Source organism: Patella vulgata, chromosome 5, assembly GCF_932274485.2.
Source record: "Patella vulgata chromosome 5, xgPatVulg1.2, whole genome shotgun sequence".
Lineage (NCBI taxonomy): Eukaryota > Metazoa > Mollusca > Gastropoda > Patellidae > Patella > Patella vulgata.
This window is the reverse complement of record NC_065883.2, coordinates 35,592,674-35,608,815: the sequence shown is the minus strand read 5'-3', so window position 1 is coordinate 35,608,815 and position 16,142 is coordinate 35,592,674. Positions and strand designations below refer to the sequence as shown.

At 35.6% G+C, this 16,142-nt stretch overlaps 1 protein-coding gene across 3 annotated transcripts in view; it reads left to right on the top strand.

Annotated features, from left to right (window-relative positions):
* Window positions 1-16,142, top strand: part of LOC126820669 (PTB domain-containing engulfment adapter protein 1) — a 106,388-nt gene that overhangs the window by 41,924 nt on the left and 48,322 nt on the right. For all 3 annotated transcript variants that reach the window (XM_050548795.1, XM_050548796.2, XM_050548797.2), the window contains exons 4-9: window positions 4,021-4,092; window positions 9,252-9,350; window positions 11,192-11,329; window positions 12,274-12,390; window positions 12,722-12,820; window positions 13,880-14,021. In XM_050548795.1, coding sequence (XP_050404752.1) covers window positions 4,021-4,092; window positions 9,252-9,350; window positions 11,192-11,329; window positions 12,274-12,390; window positions 12,722-12,820; window positions 13,880-14,021 — 667 coding nt within the window. The remainder of the gene's footprint in view (window positions 1-4,020; window positions 4,093-9,251; window positions 9,351-11,191; window positions 11,330-12,273; window positions 12,391-12,721; window positions 12,821-13,879; window positions 14,022-16,142) is intronic.

Here is a 16,142-nt window from a genome sequence, read left to right as displayed (position 1 = left end):
TAGTGAAATGAAGAAGTCTATTGAATGTCAGCAATTTCCGTCAATTACTTCTTGTGTTATGGCCCTTGTTTTACTTTGTTGAACCTTGTGAAAGTTCGAACGACAAAAGTTATCATCCGACCTGTATGAAATTTATATGCATTATTTGAATGAGTAAAATGAAAAAGCCTGTTAAATTTCAACAATTTCTGTAGATTACTTCCAGAGTTACGGCCCTTGTTTTAGTTTTTAGAACCTTGTGAACCCTCAAACGACGAAAATTATGTCATCTGTATGAAATTTTCTATTAAATTCCCCTAATTACCTACAAAAGAATACTCAAACAATGAAAATTATAATGTCATCTGTATGAAATTGTCTATTAAATTCCCCTAATTACCTACAAACGAATAAATATGCGACGACCCATGTCGACTGCTCGGACGATTTAGCTGCTGTGGGCGTATGTTTTGTTGCCTGGCAACCCATCTTTATCCGAATTTGTTGAAACTTGAAATGTAAGTTGAAAACCCAAAGATCTCAGTTCCTGTTCATATTCGCGCATATCAGACCGTAACTTTCTGAATTATGGCCCCTGATAGTACGAAAAGTTGCGTTTTTAGCCTGTCGACCCTATAGAGGTCATAATTTTTATCTGATTTAAAAAAAACGTTTGAATATATCACCATTACACCCTAAGGATGGTTTAGTTCTCGTACTCAAATAGTGTAAAAATATGGTATATCAAGGTTGTGGACTCTCTAAAGGTCGAACAGTAGAACGTTAAACACCATTTCATTTCATTTCTCTAAAGGTCACAATTTTCTTCTGATTTTGATGAAACTTGAAATGTAAGTTTATAACCCAAAAATCGCGGTTCCTTTCGATATTCGCGCATATCGGGCTGTTACTTCCTGAATTATGGCCCCTGATTGTACGAAAAATCATGCTTTTAACTTTTTTAGCTTGTGGTCCCTCAAGATGTCACAATTATTATCTGATTTAAAACAAATCTTCGAATATGTCACCCTTACACCATATTGTTGGTTGAGTTTGAATTTCATGGAAATTGGACCAAAACTGCTAGACAAAATGGCCGCCCGTCTACACAATTAGAGTAAAAATATGGTATATCAAGGTTGTGGACCCTCTAGAGCTAACAATTTTGATCCGATATTAATGAAACTTGAAATGCATGTTTATAACTCAAAGATCTTGGTTCCTGTCGATAATCGCACATATCTCATTGTACCTTCCTGAATTATGGCCCTTGATGTTGCGAAAAATCGTTTAGCTTGTTCTCTATTCATCTCTTGAAAAATGTGGGCGTATTCTGCCTGGCAGCTGCTGGTTGATAAAAATATTGGAGCATTGTAAATAGATTTAATCATTTGGATTATATAAATGAATGCAAAGACTTGAAATAAATGTCTTGTAAAACTATATAATTTAGCAGATAAGGCAATTCATACTGCTGGAGCAATTTTTATTTTCACAGAAAAACCCATTATGTTCTGCTTTAAATTCCACTATATATCTATGTATTTGTCAAACTCACAAAGTTTTATGCCAAAGTAATTAAGAATTAATTTTGAATTTTACACTATTAATAGTCACTTGAAAAATATCAAATAACAACTTTGATAAACACATCTTTATTGTCTTTGGTGGACATATTTGACCCCCGCCTTTTGAAGAAAGCAGGGAACTATTAAAATTGGTTCGTCCCTCCGGCTGTCTGTCCGTCTGTCACACTTTTTGGGATACGATAACTCTCTTTCTAATTGAGCTAGAATGTTCAAACTTGGTGTAGTTGTTTATTAGGTCAATGCCTTGATGGAGTTCGAAGATGAGCATTTTCTGCTGAGACCAGAGATAAGCAATTTGATTGGTTGATGCTTTGGGGCACGATAACTTTGGTTATAATGAAGTGAGAGCGATGAAACTCGGAAGATAGATTTATTATATCATTACCTTGACTAAGTTTGATGGTGCAGATTTTCTGCTAAGGAGCGATAAGCAATTTGATTGGTCAAGACTTTGGAACATAACAACTCTGCTATTAATTGAGGTAGAATGTTTAAACTTGATGTTAATGTTATTAGGTGAATGTCTTGACTGAGTTCAATAAAACTAAAACTAAGCAAAGCAAAGCAATTTCTTTGGTCGATGCTTTGGGACAAGGTAATCTGGATTCTATCTGATAGAGAGTGATGAAACTTAGTGTATTGTTTGATTTTTTGATACTTTTGAAAAAAATAAATATGCGATTAATTAATATGTGTCATCTATTTATTTTGGGATTTCGGCGGGGGACATCAGCCTCACTGTTGGCTTGTTGATCTTTAAAGTTGGGGCATATTTTACACTGTTATTACAGCAGAATCAAATAACAGTTCATATACAAAACATATTTTATTCTTTTTCTTCAGGGAAAATAGACAGGCACAGACTATCTCATCTCTCTAGAAATTGTTATAAATCGAGCCCAAACATACTATTATATTATTAGTACAACTTGATCAACCTACTCTATAAAATGTTATTATTTGATGTGTCAACATTTGAAAAGTTTCTGTTCATAATCATATATATATATGTATATATATATATATAAAATATTTTTATCTTTCATTGTTGTAGAAAGTGATAAAAGTGTTTTGTCCACCACCTTTCGAAGAAAGTAGGGGACTATTAAAATGGGTCTGTCAGTCTTTCTGTCCATCACACTTTTTGGGACATAATAACTATCCTTTTAATAGAGCTAGATATCCAACCTCGGTGTAGGTGTTTATTAGGTGAATGTTTTGTTGGAGTTGGTTCTAATTAAGTGAGAATGATGAAACTTGGTGTATAGTTTCATTATAATAATACCTTGACTAAGTTTGATAATGAGCATTTTCTGTCCACGTTAAGCAGAGCGATAAGCAATTTGATTGGTCGAGACTTTGGGTATAGTTTCATTACATCAATACCTTGACTAAGTTTGATGATGAGCATTTTCTGTTTAGGCTAAGTGGATACTTCAATCTGATTGGTCGAAACTTTGGAACACATTAACTCTCCTTATTGAGGTTGGTGTAGGTGTTTATTCACACTGATCAGCAGTGAATATTCGCTAGACTTCTACAGTCACTGATAAGGATGACATTGATGCGACTTAATGAGCCGCAAATATTAATTTTTTTCCTCTGACAAATTAAATTCTAAAACATTTTTTTAATGTATTAGAAAAATAAATAAATACCTTTGAAGAATTTGTAGGTAAAAATTATTTCCTATTTTAGTAGATATTAAAATGAGTAAAAGGCGCCATTCTGATCGAATCAGTAACGTCGTATGTAAACAATGCACACGCCATTGAGCCAATGATTGACGCCACGTGATATGATGTCATGCATTGAAGGCAGTCATCTTTTACAGAGATATTACAAGACTTTCGTATTCAATGTGAAACAGATTGGTGTTTATTAGGTGAATGCCTTGATAGTGTTTGATCATGCACATTTTCCACTAAGGCTATGCAGAGAGAAGCAATTGATTGAGACTTTGGGACACAAAACTTTGGTTTTAATTGAGTAAGAGGGATGAAACACAGGGTATAGATTCATTATATCACTACCTCAACTAAGTTTGGTGATGAGAATTTTCTGCTTAGGCTAAGTAGTGATAAGCAATTTCATTAGTCAAGATTTTGGAACATAACAACACTGAATGTCTTGACCGAGTTTGATTCAATGATTAACATTTTCTGTTAAAGCTAAGCAGAGTAAAACAATTTTATTGGTCTATGCTTTGGGACAAGATAACTTTGATTCTAACTGATGGAGAGTGATGAAACTTATAGTTTCATTACCAGGTACTTCAAAACATTGACTGAGCTTGATCATGAACATTTTCTGCTTAGGCTAAGTACAGATGATCAGTTTGATTGCTTAATACTTTTCAAAAAGTTAAATGTGCAATTAATTAATATGTCGTCTATTTATTTTGGGATTGCCATGAGGGGGCATCAACCTCACTGTTGGCTTGTTTTTGTAGTTTTTGGGAGAATGTAGTGTGGATCAACCAAAGGGTAGTGAAGTGGTGAAAGATGCAATAAGAAAAATGAAGGTATGGTAATCCAACAATGAAACAAAGACCATATATGTATTATTTTGATGTCTATGTTCCCTGTTACACCATTGTTTGTCTAAAAAATTTAGTTTGAATCTTAGCGATTTATCAAAATCATCAGTTTCTTTTCCTTCACCTTTTGAAGAAAACAGTGGACTGTTAAAATGGAATTGTCTGTATGTCTGTCATGGCTTTTGGAACACAGAGTATCTGCTTCTAAATAATTGATGAAGAATGTTCAAAATTGGTGTAGATGTTCGTTATGTGAATGTCTTGACTGAGTTCCATCATGAGCATTTCCTGCTTAAAATGTTAAAGCAGAGATAAGAAATTGGATTGGCCAAGACTTTAGAAAAGCACAATAGGCCTACTCGTCCAGTTAACACAACGGACAATCTCACATCGGTCCACAAAAGAGAGACACATACTAGTCGCCTCCAACTTCCGATTTCCAAGGCATTATAGTCCAAACCTTGACTCTCATACCAATAAACCATTTGGTACTATTTTGTACCTATTTCATATTAAACCCCTTGTTGAAACTTGAAATGGAAGTTGATAACCCAAAAATCACGGTTTTAGCTTGTGGACCCTCTAGAGCTCACAATTTTGATCCAATTTTGATGAAACTTGAAATACATGTTTATAATCCAAATATCTTGGTTCCTCTCGATATTCGGGCATATCGGATCGTAACTTCCTGAATTATGTCGCCTGATTGTACGAAAAATCGCATTTTTAGCTTGTGGTCCCTCTAGAGGTCACAATTTTCATCCGATTTTAAAAAAAAAAAACGTTTTTGTATATCACCGTTACACCCTAATGATGGTTGAGTTCGATTTTTGTGAAAATCGGACGAAAACTGCCAGACAAAATGGCCGCCCCTCTACGCAAATACAAATAGTGTAAACATCTGGTATATCAAAGTTGTGGGCCCTCTTGAGGCATACATGTGATTGGTCACAAGTAAAATGTCAGGAGATTTTTGTAAAAATGTCAGGAAAATTAAGCTCAAAAGAGGGAGACTTTATCATGCGTTAAAATTACCCACCCACCATGAATAAAAGACAAATTAATTTAGATATTTTATATATTTTAATATCATTTGATTGTTATAATTACACAAACTTAACAAAACACATGAAAACACACAATAAAGCACTTGTCATACTCATGTCTCTATATTAATTTTCCAATATTTACTGAAAGCACACTTCTTACATGTACAAACACACTTCTTACATAAACAAACACACTACTTGTCCTCCGTCAATCTGTCTTTATAACTTTGGCAACATCTTGACACTTGTTTTAATAATAACTTTTCTGGGACAAAAGAAAAACACTCTGTGTCCATGTTGAGTTTTACGCTCTTCAAGGAGGAGGTGGTAAAGTTGGATAAATTTCCTCTGGCATCCTGTTCAATCTTTCTTGAAATTGAAAACGACCTTTCCACTGCCGCATTACTGTTAGCTAGGTAAACTTAAGATAGCTAAACATAATTTAGATAATACAGCAAGCTGAAAAGCAGTAAATTCTCCACATTATAATCCAATAACAAACAACTGTTGTGCTAATCTTGTCATTTAGATTTAGATTTTAGAACCTTGTGAACCTTCAAACAACAGAAATTATAATGTCATCTGTATGAAATTGTCTATTAAATTCCCCTAATTACCTACAAAAGAATAAATATGTGACAACCCTTGTCGACTGCTCGGACGATTTAGCTGCTGTGAGCGTATGTTTTGTTGCCTGGCAACCTATCTTTTCAGTATATAATTACATTCAAGATACATGCTATATTGTAATTTACAAAATTTCTCTCTGCTTTGAAGAAGCCCATTTTTTGAAAGCTATTTCAACATCTTGGGTAACCATTGCTTAGTAACATTAAATTACACATTGTATTTGTTTCAATGAATATCTGTATTTGTTTTTTTATAATATTTTGTCAACTAAACCCAATTGCACAGTCTGCAGTTAACATTGGAATTTTCAACATATTCTATTTTTCTCTGTCGCGAACTTTTGTGGTACCCTAAAATGCAGACCTATTGTAGAAGCTTCAACATTCAAAGATGTAATATTATTAGATGGACGAGAGCTGATCATGTGAGCATTTTGGTGGTGACATACTAAATAAAATCTGACTTTCTTCTATCGGACGTTGACTAAGACTGTTCAGTTTTTCGCTACGACCCATGGCATGTGATTTGATGATAACTGACTTTCGACAACCCAAAGAATATATACGCATTTATAAACTGGAACAACAAACCTGCCTTCATTTATTAACGATACGGGCAACAGGAGTAAGAAAAAGATAAAACAGTCGTCATAATCCAATAATCTCAAACAAATCGAGCGAGTAATATTAACAGTGTCTGCCATTTTGAATATATAGAAACCTTCAAAAAAGTCACTGATTCGTAATTGAAGACAAATAATTAAATCTTTAGTCTCTTAATTAGTTTATTACTACTCTTACTGTAAATAGTAATCAACACTAATCCGAGAATGATTAATAGACAAAAGATATCTCTATTATTGGTACCCATTTGATTGATAACTGACTCAGCCAAGTGCAATAGACTGTAACGTGTATGCACAGCATGGAAATCAAAGCTTTGTGGCAAGAAAAAGTTATCGCCAAAAATTTCGCAAGATTGAATATTTTATCGCCAAAATTATATTTTTATCGCAATTGGCGGAAATGGCGATCGACAGCGTGAGCGCTGACTACGCCCCTGTTATCAAGGTTTTGGACCCTCTAGAGCCCACAGTTTTAATCCGATTTTGATGAAACTTTAAATATATGTTTTTATCATAAAGATCTTGGTTCCTTTTGATAATCACACATATCCGAACATAATTTCCTTGATTATGGTCCCTGAATGGTCGAAAAATCGCATTTTTAGCTAGTGGATCTGTAGAGGTCACAATTTTTCAATTTTGAAAACCATTTAGATATATCACCATTCCACCATAATCAAGGTTGAATTGGAATTCCGGGAAAATTAAAATGAAAGTGCCCATCAAAATGGCCGCTCTTTGTACGAAAATTATGTATAAATATGTAATACAAATACAAAGGTTATGGACCCTTTTGATGAAACTTAAAACATATCTTTATATTCCAAAAATCTCAGGCCCTTTTGATATTTGCACATTTCAGACCATAACTTTCTGGATTATGGCCCTGATTGTACAAAAAATCGTTTTTGTTTTTAGCTTTTTCTTTATCCATCGCTTGCAAAATGTGGGAGTTTCCTGCCTGGCACCGGCTGGTTTGTCCTGATACTGTACATTACACTTAAACATACATCATGCAAGAGCTAAATCTACCTATTGCGGGTCTTTCTTTAGGCCTGAAATGTTATTTAAATTATTAATTAGACATTAATTAACTTATCCAGACCATAATCAACTCTCGATGTCATTGCTAGCCAGCAATATTATCTGGATTAGAATCTAATCTGCTGGTTAACACTCATTGATAATTAAATTAAAAAATGGATAATCGAGACTGTTTTTTATCACACCGAGTTTAGTAATGATGATAGAGGCTAGACCCAAAATTCAATCGCTAAAATCTTGGTTCAGAGTGGATCAATGTGAATGAAATTTTCAGCAAATTGCCTTTACATTATCTAGTTTTTATACGCCCACATTTTCATGTGGACGTATATTGTCATCGCCCCTGTCAGTCCGTCCACAATTTGTTTGTGGACACTCTACAGGTCACAATTCTTATCTGATTTTGACGAAACTTGAAATATAGGTTTATCTCCAAAAGATCTCGGCTGCTTTCAAAAATTGGCATGTATCGGATCGAAACTTCATGGATTATGGCCCCTGTTTGTACGAAAAATCAAGTTTTTAGCTTGTGGACCCTATACAGGTCACAATTTTTATCCGATTTTGTTGAAACTTGAAATGTAAGTTTATTACCCATAGATCTCAGTTCCTTTCGATATTCGCGCATATCGGACCATAACTTCCTGAATTATGGCTCCTGATTGTACGAAAAATTTCGTTTTTAGCTTATGGACCCTATAGAGGTCATAATTTTTATTCGATTTAAAAAACCGTATTACTATATCACCGTTACACCCTAAGGACGAATGAGTTCGAATTTCATGAAAATCGGCCCAAAATTGACAGACAAAATGAACTTGATACAGTTGGGCGGCGTTGAGCGACCCCCCCCCCCCCCCCCCCCCCCCGCCCCCGTCCGACTGGGCTACTCTGTATTATCTTAGTTCACTGCTACCACTGCTCAATATTGGGCGGTGAACTAAATCAACCATCATTGGCATACAAAATGGCTGCCGTTCGTTCTCAAATAGTGTAAAAATATGGTATATCAAGATTTTGGACCCTATAGAGGTCACAATTTTTATCCGATTTTGTTAAAACTTGAAATGTAAGTTTATAACCCAAAGATCTCGGTTCCTTTCGATATTCGCGCATATCGGACCGTAACTTCCTGAATTATGGCCCCTGATTGTACGAAAAATCACGTTTTTAGCTTGTGGACCCTATAGAGGTCATAATTTTTATCCGATTTAAAAAAACGTATTATTATATCACTGTAACACCCTAATGACGGCCGAGTTCGAATTTCGTGAAAATCGGCCCAAAACTGACCGACAAAATGGCTGCCCTTCGTTTTCAAATAGCGTAAAAATATGGTGTATCAAGGTTGTGGACCCTATAGAGGTCACAATTTTTATCCGATTTTGTTGAAACTTGAAATTTAAGTTTATAACACAAAGATCTTGGTTCCTTTCGATATTTGCGTATATCGAATTGTAATTTCCTGAATTATGGCCCTTGATTGTAGGAAAAATCACTTTCTTTTTAGCTTGTTCTCTATCCATCTCTCGAAAATGTGGTCGTATCCTGCCTGGCAGCCGCTGGTTATATATTATAGTGAGAACTGTCAGCTCTTTATCTACAGTAATCTCCCATAATGTATCTTTAATTGAAGACAATTTTTATCAAATAACTTGTACAACCATGGGTAACAATGGAAATATTAACCTTATAGCAGGTTGTCTCAAGAATATTAAACAACACAATCACTGTAGTGCATTTAATAGTTATTGGCATTTACACAAAAATATTTCATTAAACTTTTTCCCCTTCAGTTTAATAAACACATCAAAAGAGCAGAAGGGCAGAAACCCCAGAAAGTAGAATTGACAATATCTGTAGATGGTGTCACAATTCAAGATAGAGTATCCAAGGTTTGTAATAATTATCATGTTGACCATCATAGAGCGGGAGCCCAGGGGGTTAACCTAGCTGAAAAGTGTACCAATTTTCTCCTATATGGTATCAATGTATGTATATCTGGTATCATCAGAATGTAAGTCTGCCGGGTTTCTGGTGGTGGGTGTGGTATTCCACGCCCAAAATGCCATGCCCCCCTACTAGTATAGATTAGCTCAAAAGTGTACCACATGAAAATCGCACAGCAATGTACCGTACATCTTCAGGTATTACAAAAACACTCTGACAGATATTTCTAGTGGCGGGGTACCCCTGACAGAGCTATGTAATTGCCAGACATTTGTAGTGATGGAGTATCCCTGACAAAGAGTTATCTAATTTCCAGACCAAAGCTAGGCTAGATTAGCTGAAATCTGTACCACCTAAAACAGCTTTGGAGTTGTTCAGTACCACCACAGGAATCATGAATGACCACTGCCAGACAGTTTGTGCGGTGGGTTGCCCCTAACAGACACACCCAAAATAACACGACCCCCAACTAGGAAAGATTAGTTGGCACTGTTCCTGTGGTCCAAAAAATTAAAAATTGTGCCAGGATGCGTAGAATACTAATACCTAGCACATATGGAAGAAGCGATAAATTGCGGTTGTAGGACCAATTTTTTTTTTTCAACGCATTTTTAGCCCCATAAAATGTTTTTTGCCCCAAAATCAATTTCTTGCAATCGCAGTTTATCGCCTCTTCCATACGTGCTAGGTATTAGTATCCTGCGCATCCTGGCTAAAAATCTTAATTTTTTAGAACACGGGAACAGTGTCTAACAGACACGCCCAAAATACCACGACCCCCAACTAGGATAGATTAGTCGGCACTGTTCCTGTGGTCCAAAAAATTAAAAATTGTGCCAGGATGCGTAGAATACTAATACCTAGCACATATGGAAGAAGCGATAAATTGCGGTTGTAGGAACAATTTTAATTTTAAAAAACGCATTTTAGCCCCATAATGTTTTTTGCCCAAAAATCAATTTCTTGCAATCGCAGTTTATCGCCTCTTCCATACGTGTTAGGTATTAGTATCCTACGCATCCTGGCTAAAAATCTAATTTTTTAGAACACGGGAACAGTGTCTGCGAAGCTAGCCTAGTTGGGGGCGTGGCATTTTGGGGCGTGGTGGTACTGAACAACTCCAAAGCTGTTTTAGGTGGTACAGATTTCGGCTAATCTAGCCTAGCTTTGGTCTAAATATTACATAACTCTTGTCAGGGATACTCCACCACTACAAATGTCTGGCAATTACATAGCTCTGTCAGGGGTACCCCACCACTAGAAATGTCTGTCAGAGTGTTTTTGTAATACCTGAAGATGTACGGTACACTGCTGTATGATTTTCGTGTGGTACACTTTTGAGCTAATCTAGCCTAGTTGGGGATCATGGCATTTAGGGCGTGGAATACCACACCCACCACCAGAAACCCGGCAGACTTATATTCTGATGATACCAGATATACATACATTGACACTATATAGGAGAAAATTGGTACACTTTTCAGCTAGGTTGACCCCCTAGGCTCCCGGTCTATCAGTAAATCAGTTAAATGTGTAAAAACTAGTTTTCATTTTGTTTTAGTTGCAACGGACAGTTTGATATCATCAACACCATCTCCTCGAAACGAATGTAATGTTATGAAATAATATGTAACCGAATTATTCAACATTTAGGATATTTTTTTGTTCTTATTACTTGATGGTACAGGGTTTACTCTCGCTCACATTCTGTTCAGTTCTTCTGGACAGTTCTTTTGTGACTGGAATCTTTTGATGGAGTTAAACTTTGTTTTATTTTTTATTCTAGATGATAATGCATCAATACCCTTTACATCGAATATCTTATTGTGCAGATGACAAATCGGACAAAAGAATGTTTACTTTCATAGCCAAATCAGCCAATACTTCTCAGCATAATTGTTACGTTTTTGAGAGTGAAAAATGTGTAAGTATTCATATAAGTTCCTTTCTTGCTTTCAAAACACAATTAGCTGTTCAAAATAAAATGTTAGATATCTGCAAAGAATGTGATTCTTTTCATGGCTGGGATGAGGAGTTATGTTTGGTCTGCTCCCCTGTAAAAACCTTCTATATTTCCCTTTGCATATTTTGATATTATGTTACTTAGAAATGAAATTTGGTGGAAATCTTTTCTGATGTTCTGAAAAAGAAGATGAAAATATGTCTTCTAATGCTGCTTAGAAAATAAACCATTATAACATCATTATAAATACCACACCATTTAGTTAAAGATGGGTTCCCGCGTACAAACTGGGTGATTTAATGGTATATATGGACTAAAAACATATTCAAACTAATTAATTTGTCATAACTTTGCTTCAAATCCTTCTCAAACATTGTAATTGCGAAGGAATGTCCTGCTATAAAAATTTGATCAAACCCGGTCATGTTTATGTCACGTGACTTACCTCTCTTGGAAAACAGAGGAGAATTCATTGCATACACAAGACGATGTTGTCTTTAATCGCTTACTATTTATTACAAATATTGAATCCTAATTAAATTCTCAGATTATCCACCACCCACGTCTTTTTTCGCCATTTTTATCCCAGAAAGTGTTGTATGTCTAACTCTTCATAAAGTTTATCAACTTGTACATCAAGCGCTCAATGTTCGCTTGTGACCTTTGACAACACACGTGCAGAAATTCCTAATCGTCAGGCTGTTGATTAGGGGAACCCTTACATTTTTGTCCTGTATACGCTCCATGAGTGTTTTTCGGGGAATCCAGTATTTTTCTAGTAAGATTGGATATCTCTACTTTCTATATTTACCAAAATTACCATACTTTTATTGGAAAAAAACACCCGATAAATACTTTTCTCGGAACCCATCTTAAATAAACTGGCAAAATGAATACAATTTCAGTCTGAGGAAATTACGCTGACTGTTGGTCAGGCTTTTGACCTGGCCTATAGAAGGTTTTTAGATTCTTCGGGTAAAGATATGGACATGAAGAAACAGTTTCTTTTACTACAGAAAAAGGTAATAATAGAAATCATCATCCACAATTTCCATGCGGTGTTCATGATATATTAAGAACAGAAGCCTATTGAATTTCAACATTTTTTGTTTATTACTTCTGGAGTTATTGAACTGCTCACATACAACAGACTTAACTGTTGTGGATGTACCTTTTGTTACCTGGCAACCTATCATTTTGATTTCTAGTACTCTGTAGACAATGAACATGAGTTATAGGTTATAACAAAGGTATAGGACAAGATGTTAACTATTTACAAATTCACTTAGGCAAATAAAACGGTCTTGATTATTTAAAAAAATGTTAATAAGTATCTACTCTTATCAATGACAGGTTCAGACACTACAGACTGAAAATGATAGTTTAAAGAAAAGAATTGCTGAATTAGAGAAATTGAAAGAAGTATCAAATTCAGATGTGAATGATAGTCAGGTAAATACATTATTATTCTAGATACACTTATATTTTTATACGCCCACATTTTCATGTGGACGTATATGTGTCGTCGCCCTTGTGAACACTCTACAGGTCACAATTTATATCCGATTTCAACGAAACTTGAAATATAGGTTTATCTCCCTAAGATCTTGGTTCCTTTCCTTTCGATATTGGCATGTATCGGATCGTAACTTCATGGATTATGGCCCCTTATTGTATGAAAAATCGCATTTTTAGCTTGGTTGATATCGAATTTCGTGAAAATCGGACCAAAACTGCCGGACAAAATGGCTGCCCTTTGTACACAATTAGGTAAACATCTGGTACATCAAAGTTGTGTACCCTCTAGAGGTCACAATTTTGATCTGATTTTGATGAAACTTGAAATGCATGTTTATAACCCAAAGATCTTGTTTCTTTTGATATTCGGGAATATCGGATGGTAACTTCCTCAATTATGGCCCCTGATGGTATGAAAAAATCATGATTTTAGCTTGTTGTAGAGGTTACAATTTTTATCCAATTTAAAAAAAACGTGAATATAGCACCATTACACACTAAGATCTTGGTTACTTTTGATAATCGCGTATATCCGAACGTAACTGCCTGGATTATGGCTCCTGATTGTTCGAAAAAACTTTTTTCCGATTTTGAAAACCATTTAAATATTTCACCGTTCCACCATTATGAAGGTTGAATTTGAATTTCGGGAAAATTGAAATGAAACTGCCCAAGAAAATGGCCGCTCTCTGTACGCAAATTGTGTGAAAGTATGCAATACGAAGGTTGTGGACCCTCTAGAGGTCACAACTTTTATCAGATTCTGACGAAACTTAAAACATATCTTTATACCCCAAAGATCTCATTCCCTTTTGATTTTTCGCGCATTTCAGACCATAACTTTCTGGATTATTGCCCCTGATTGTACAAAAATCCTGTTTGTTTTTAGCTTGTTCTCTATCCATCTCTTGCAAAATGTGGGCGTATCCTGCCTGGCAGCTGCTGGTTCTCTAGTTTTAATAATGTGTAATCATAACTGCTTACTTTCTGTAGAAATCAAAATCTACCGTTGGTCGAAGATTAGAAAATTTATTACTTGATACAACAACAGTGCTTCCAGTGTCACAAACCAATGGTGCCAATAATTATGATAATACAACACCTACCATAGACTCGGTTCCTGTTACACCTGTATGTAAGTAATCAAATCACAAAACGATCTTTAATCTCATGTTTTTTTATGCAAGTTGCAGAAAAAGTTGTGTCAGTAGACATAGTGAACCTACTATTTCATATGCCTGACATTCATAAATTTGAGCTAAATGCATTTGTTATAATGTAACCTCAGATCAATAAATATTGGTAGAATTACATGTCATTTTAACATAATTGTCTTGAGCTAAATTGTGTTCATTGCCTTGCTGGAATGTGCTGGTTTTTATACGCCCACATTTTCCTGTGGACGTATATTGTTGTTGCCCCTGTCCATCTGTCCACAATTTGTTTGTGGACACTCTACAGGTCACAATTTTTATAGGCCACATTTTCATGTGGACATATATTGTCGTCACCCCTGTCCGTCCGTCCATCCACAATTGTTTGTGGACACTCTACAGGTCACAATTCTTATCCAATTTTGATGAAACTCGATATTGGCATGTATCGGATCGAAACTTCATGGATTATGGCCCCCGTTTGTACGAAAAATCACGTTTTTAGCTTGTGGACCCTATAGAGGTCACAATTTTTATCTGATTTTGTTGAAACTTGAAATGTAAGTTTATAACTCAAAGATCTCGGATCCTTTCGATATTCGCGCATATCGGAATGTAACTTCCTGAATTATGGCCCCTGATTGTACGAAAAATCGCGTTTTTAAGCTTGTGGACCTTAGAGAGGTCATAATTTTTATCCGATTTAAAAAACCGTATTATTATCTCACCGTTACACCCTAAGGACGACTGAGTTCGAATTTGTGAAAATCGGCCCAAAATTGACGGACAAAATGGCCGCCGTTTGTTCTCAAATAGCGTAAAAATATGGTATATCAAGGTTGTGGACCCTATAGAGGTCACAATTTTTATCCAATTTTGTTGAAACTTGGAATGTAAGTTTATAACCCAAAGATCTCGGTTCCTTTCGATATTCACACATATCGGACCGTAACTTCCTGAATTATGGCCCTTGATTGTACGAAAAATCGCGTTTTTAGCTTGTGGACCCTATAGAGGTCATAATTTTTATCCGATTTAAAAAACCATATTATTATATCACCGCTACACCCTAAGGACGTTCGTTCTCAAATAGCGTAAAAATATGGTATATCAAGGTCATGGACCCTATAGGGATGACAATTTTTATCCGATTTTGTTGAAACTTGAAATGTTAGTTTATAACCCAAAGATCTCGGTTCCTTTCGATATTCGCGCATATCGGACCGTAACTTCCTGAATTATGGCCCCTGATTGTACGGAAATTCGCGTTTTTAGCTTGTGGACCCTATAGAGGTCATAATTTTTATACGATTTAAAAAACTGTATTATTATATCATTGTTACACCCTAAGGACGACAGAATTCGAATTTCGTGAAAATCAACCCAAAATTAACATACAAAATTGCTGCCGTTCGTTCTCAAATAGCGTAAAAATATAGTATATTAAAGTTGTGGACCCTATAGAGATCACAATTTTTATCCGATTTTGTTGAAACTTGAAATGTAAGTTTATAACACAAAGAATCTCAGTTCCTTTCGATATTCGAGCATATTGAATTGTAATTTCCTGAATTATGGCCCTTGATAGTCGGAAAATCACTTTCTTGTTACCGTTTTCTCTATCCATCTCTCGAAAATGTGGGCGTATTCTGCCTGGCAGCCGCTGGTTATACGACCACATTATCGTCGTCCCCGTCCGGGGGTCCGCCGTCCACAAGCAATTGTGGACGCTCTAGAGGCTAAAGTTAATATCCAATTGACTTTAAATTTATACACAGTGTTTAAGTTCATGAGGCGAAGAAGCCTTTTGATTTTCAGCGATTTCCGATAATTAGTGCCAGAGTTATGGCCCTTGATCACTTCAAAAAATTTTGTGGATGCTCTAGAGGTCAAAGTTAATATCCAATTGACTTTATATTTATATACAGTGTTTATGGCCATGAGACGAAGAAGCCTATTGATTTTCAGCTATTTCCGATAATTACTGCCAGAGTTATGGCTCTTGATCACTTTGAAAAATCTTGTGGACGCTCTAGAGGCTAAAGTTAATATCCGATTGGCTTTAAGTTTATACACAGTGTTGAGACGAAAAAGCCCAGTGA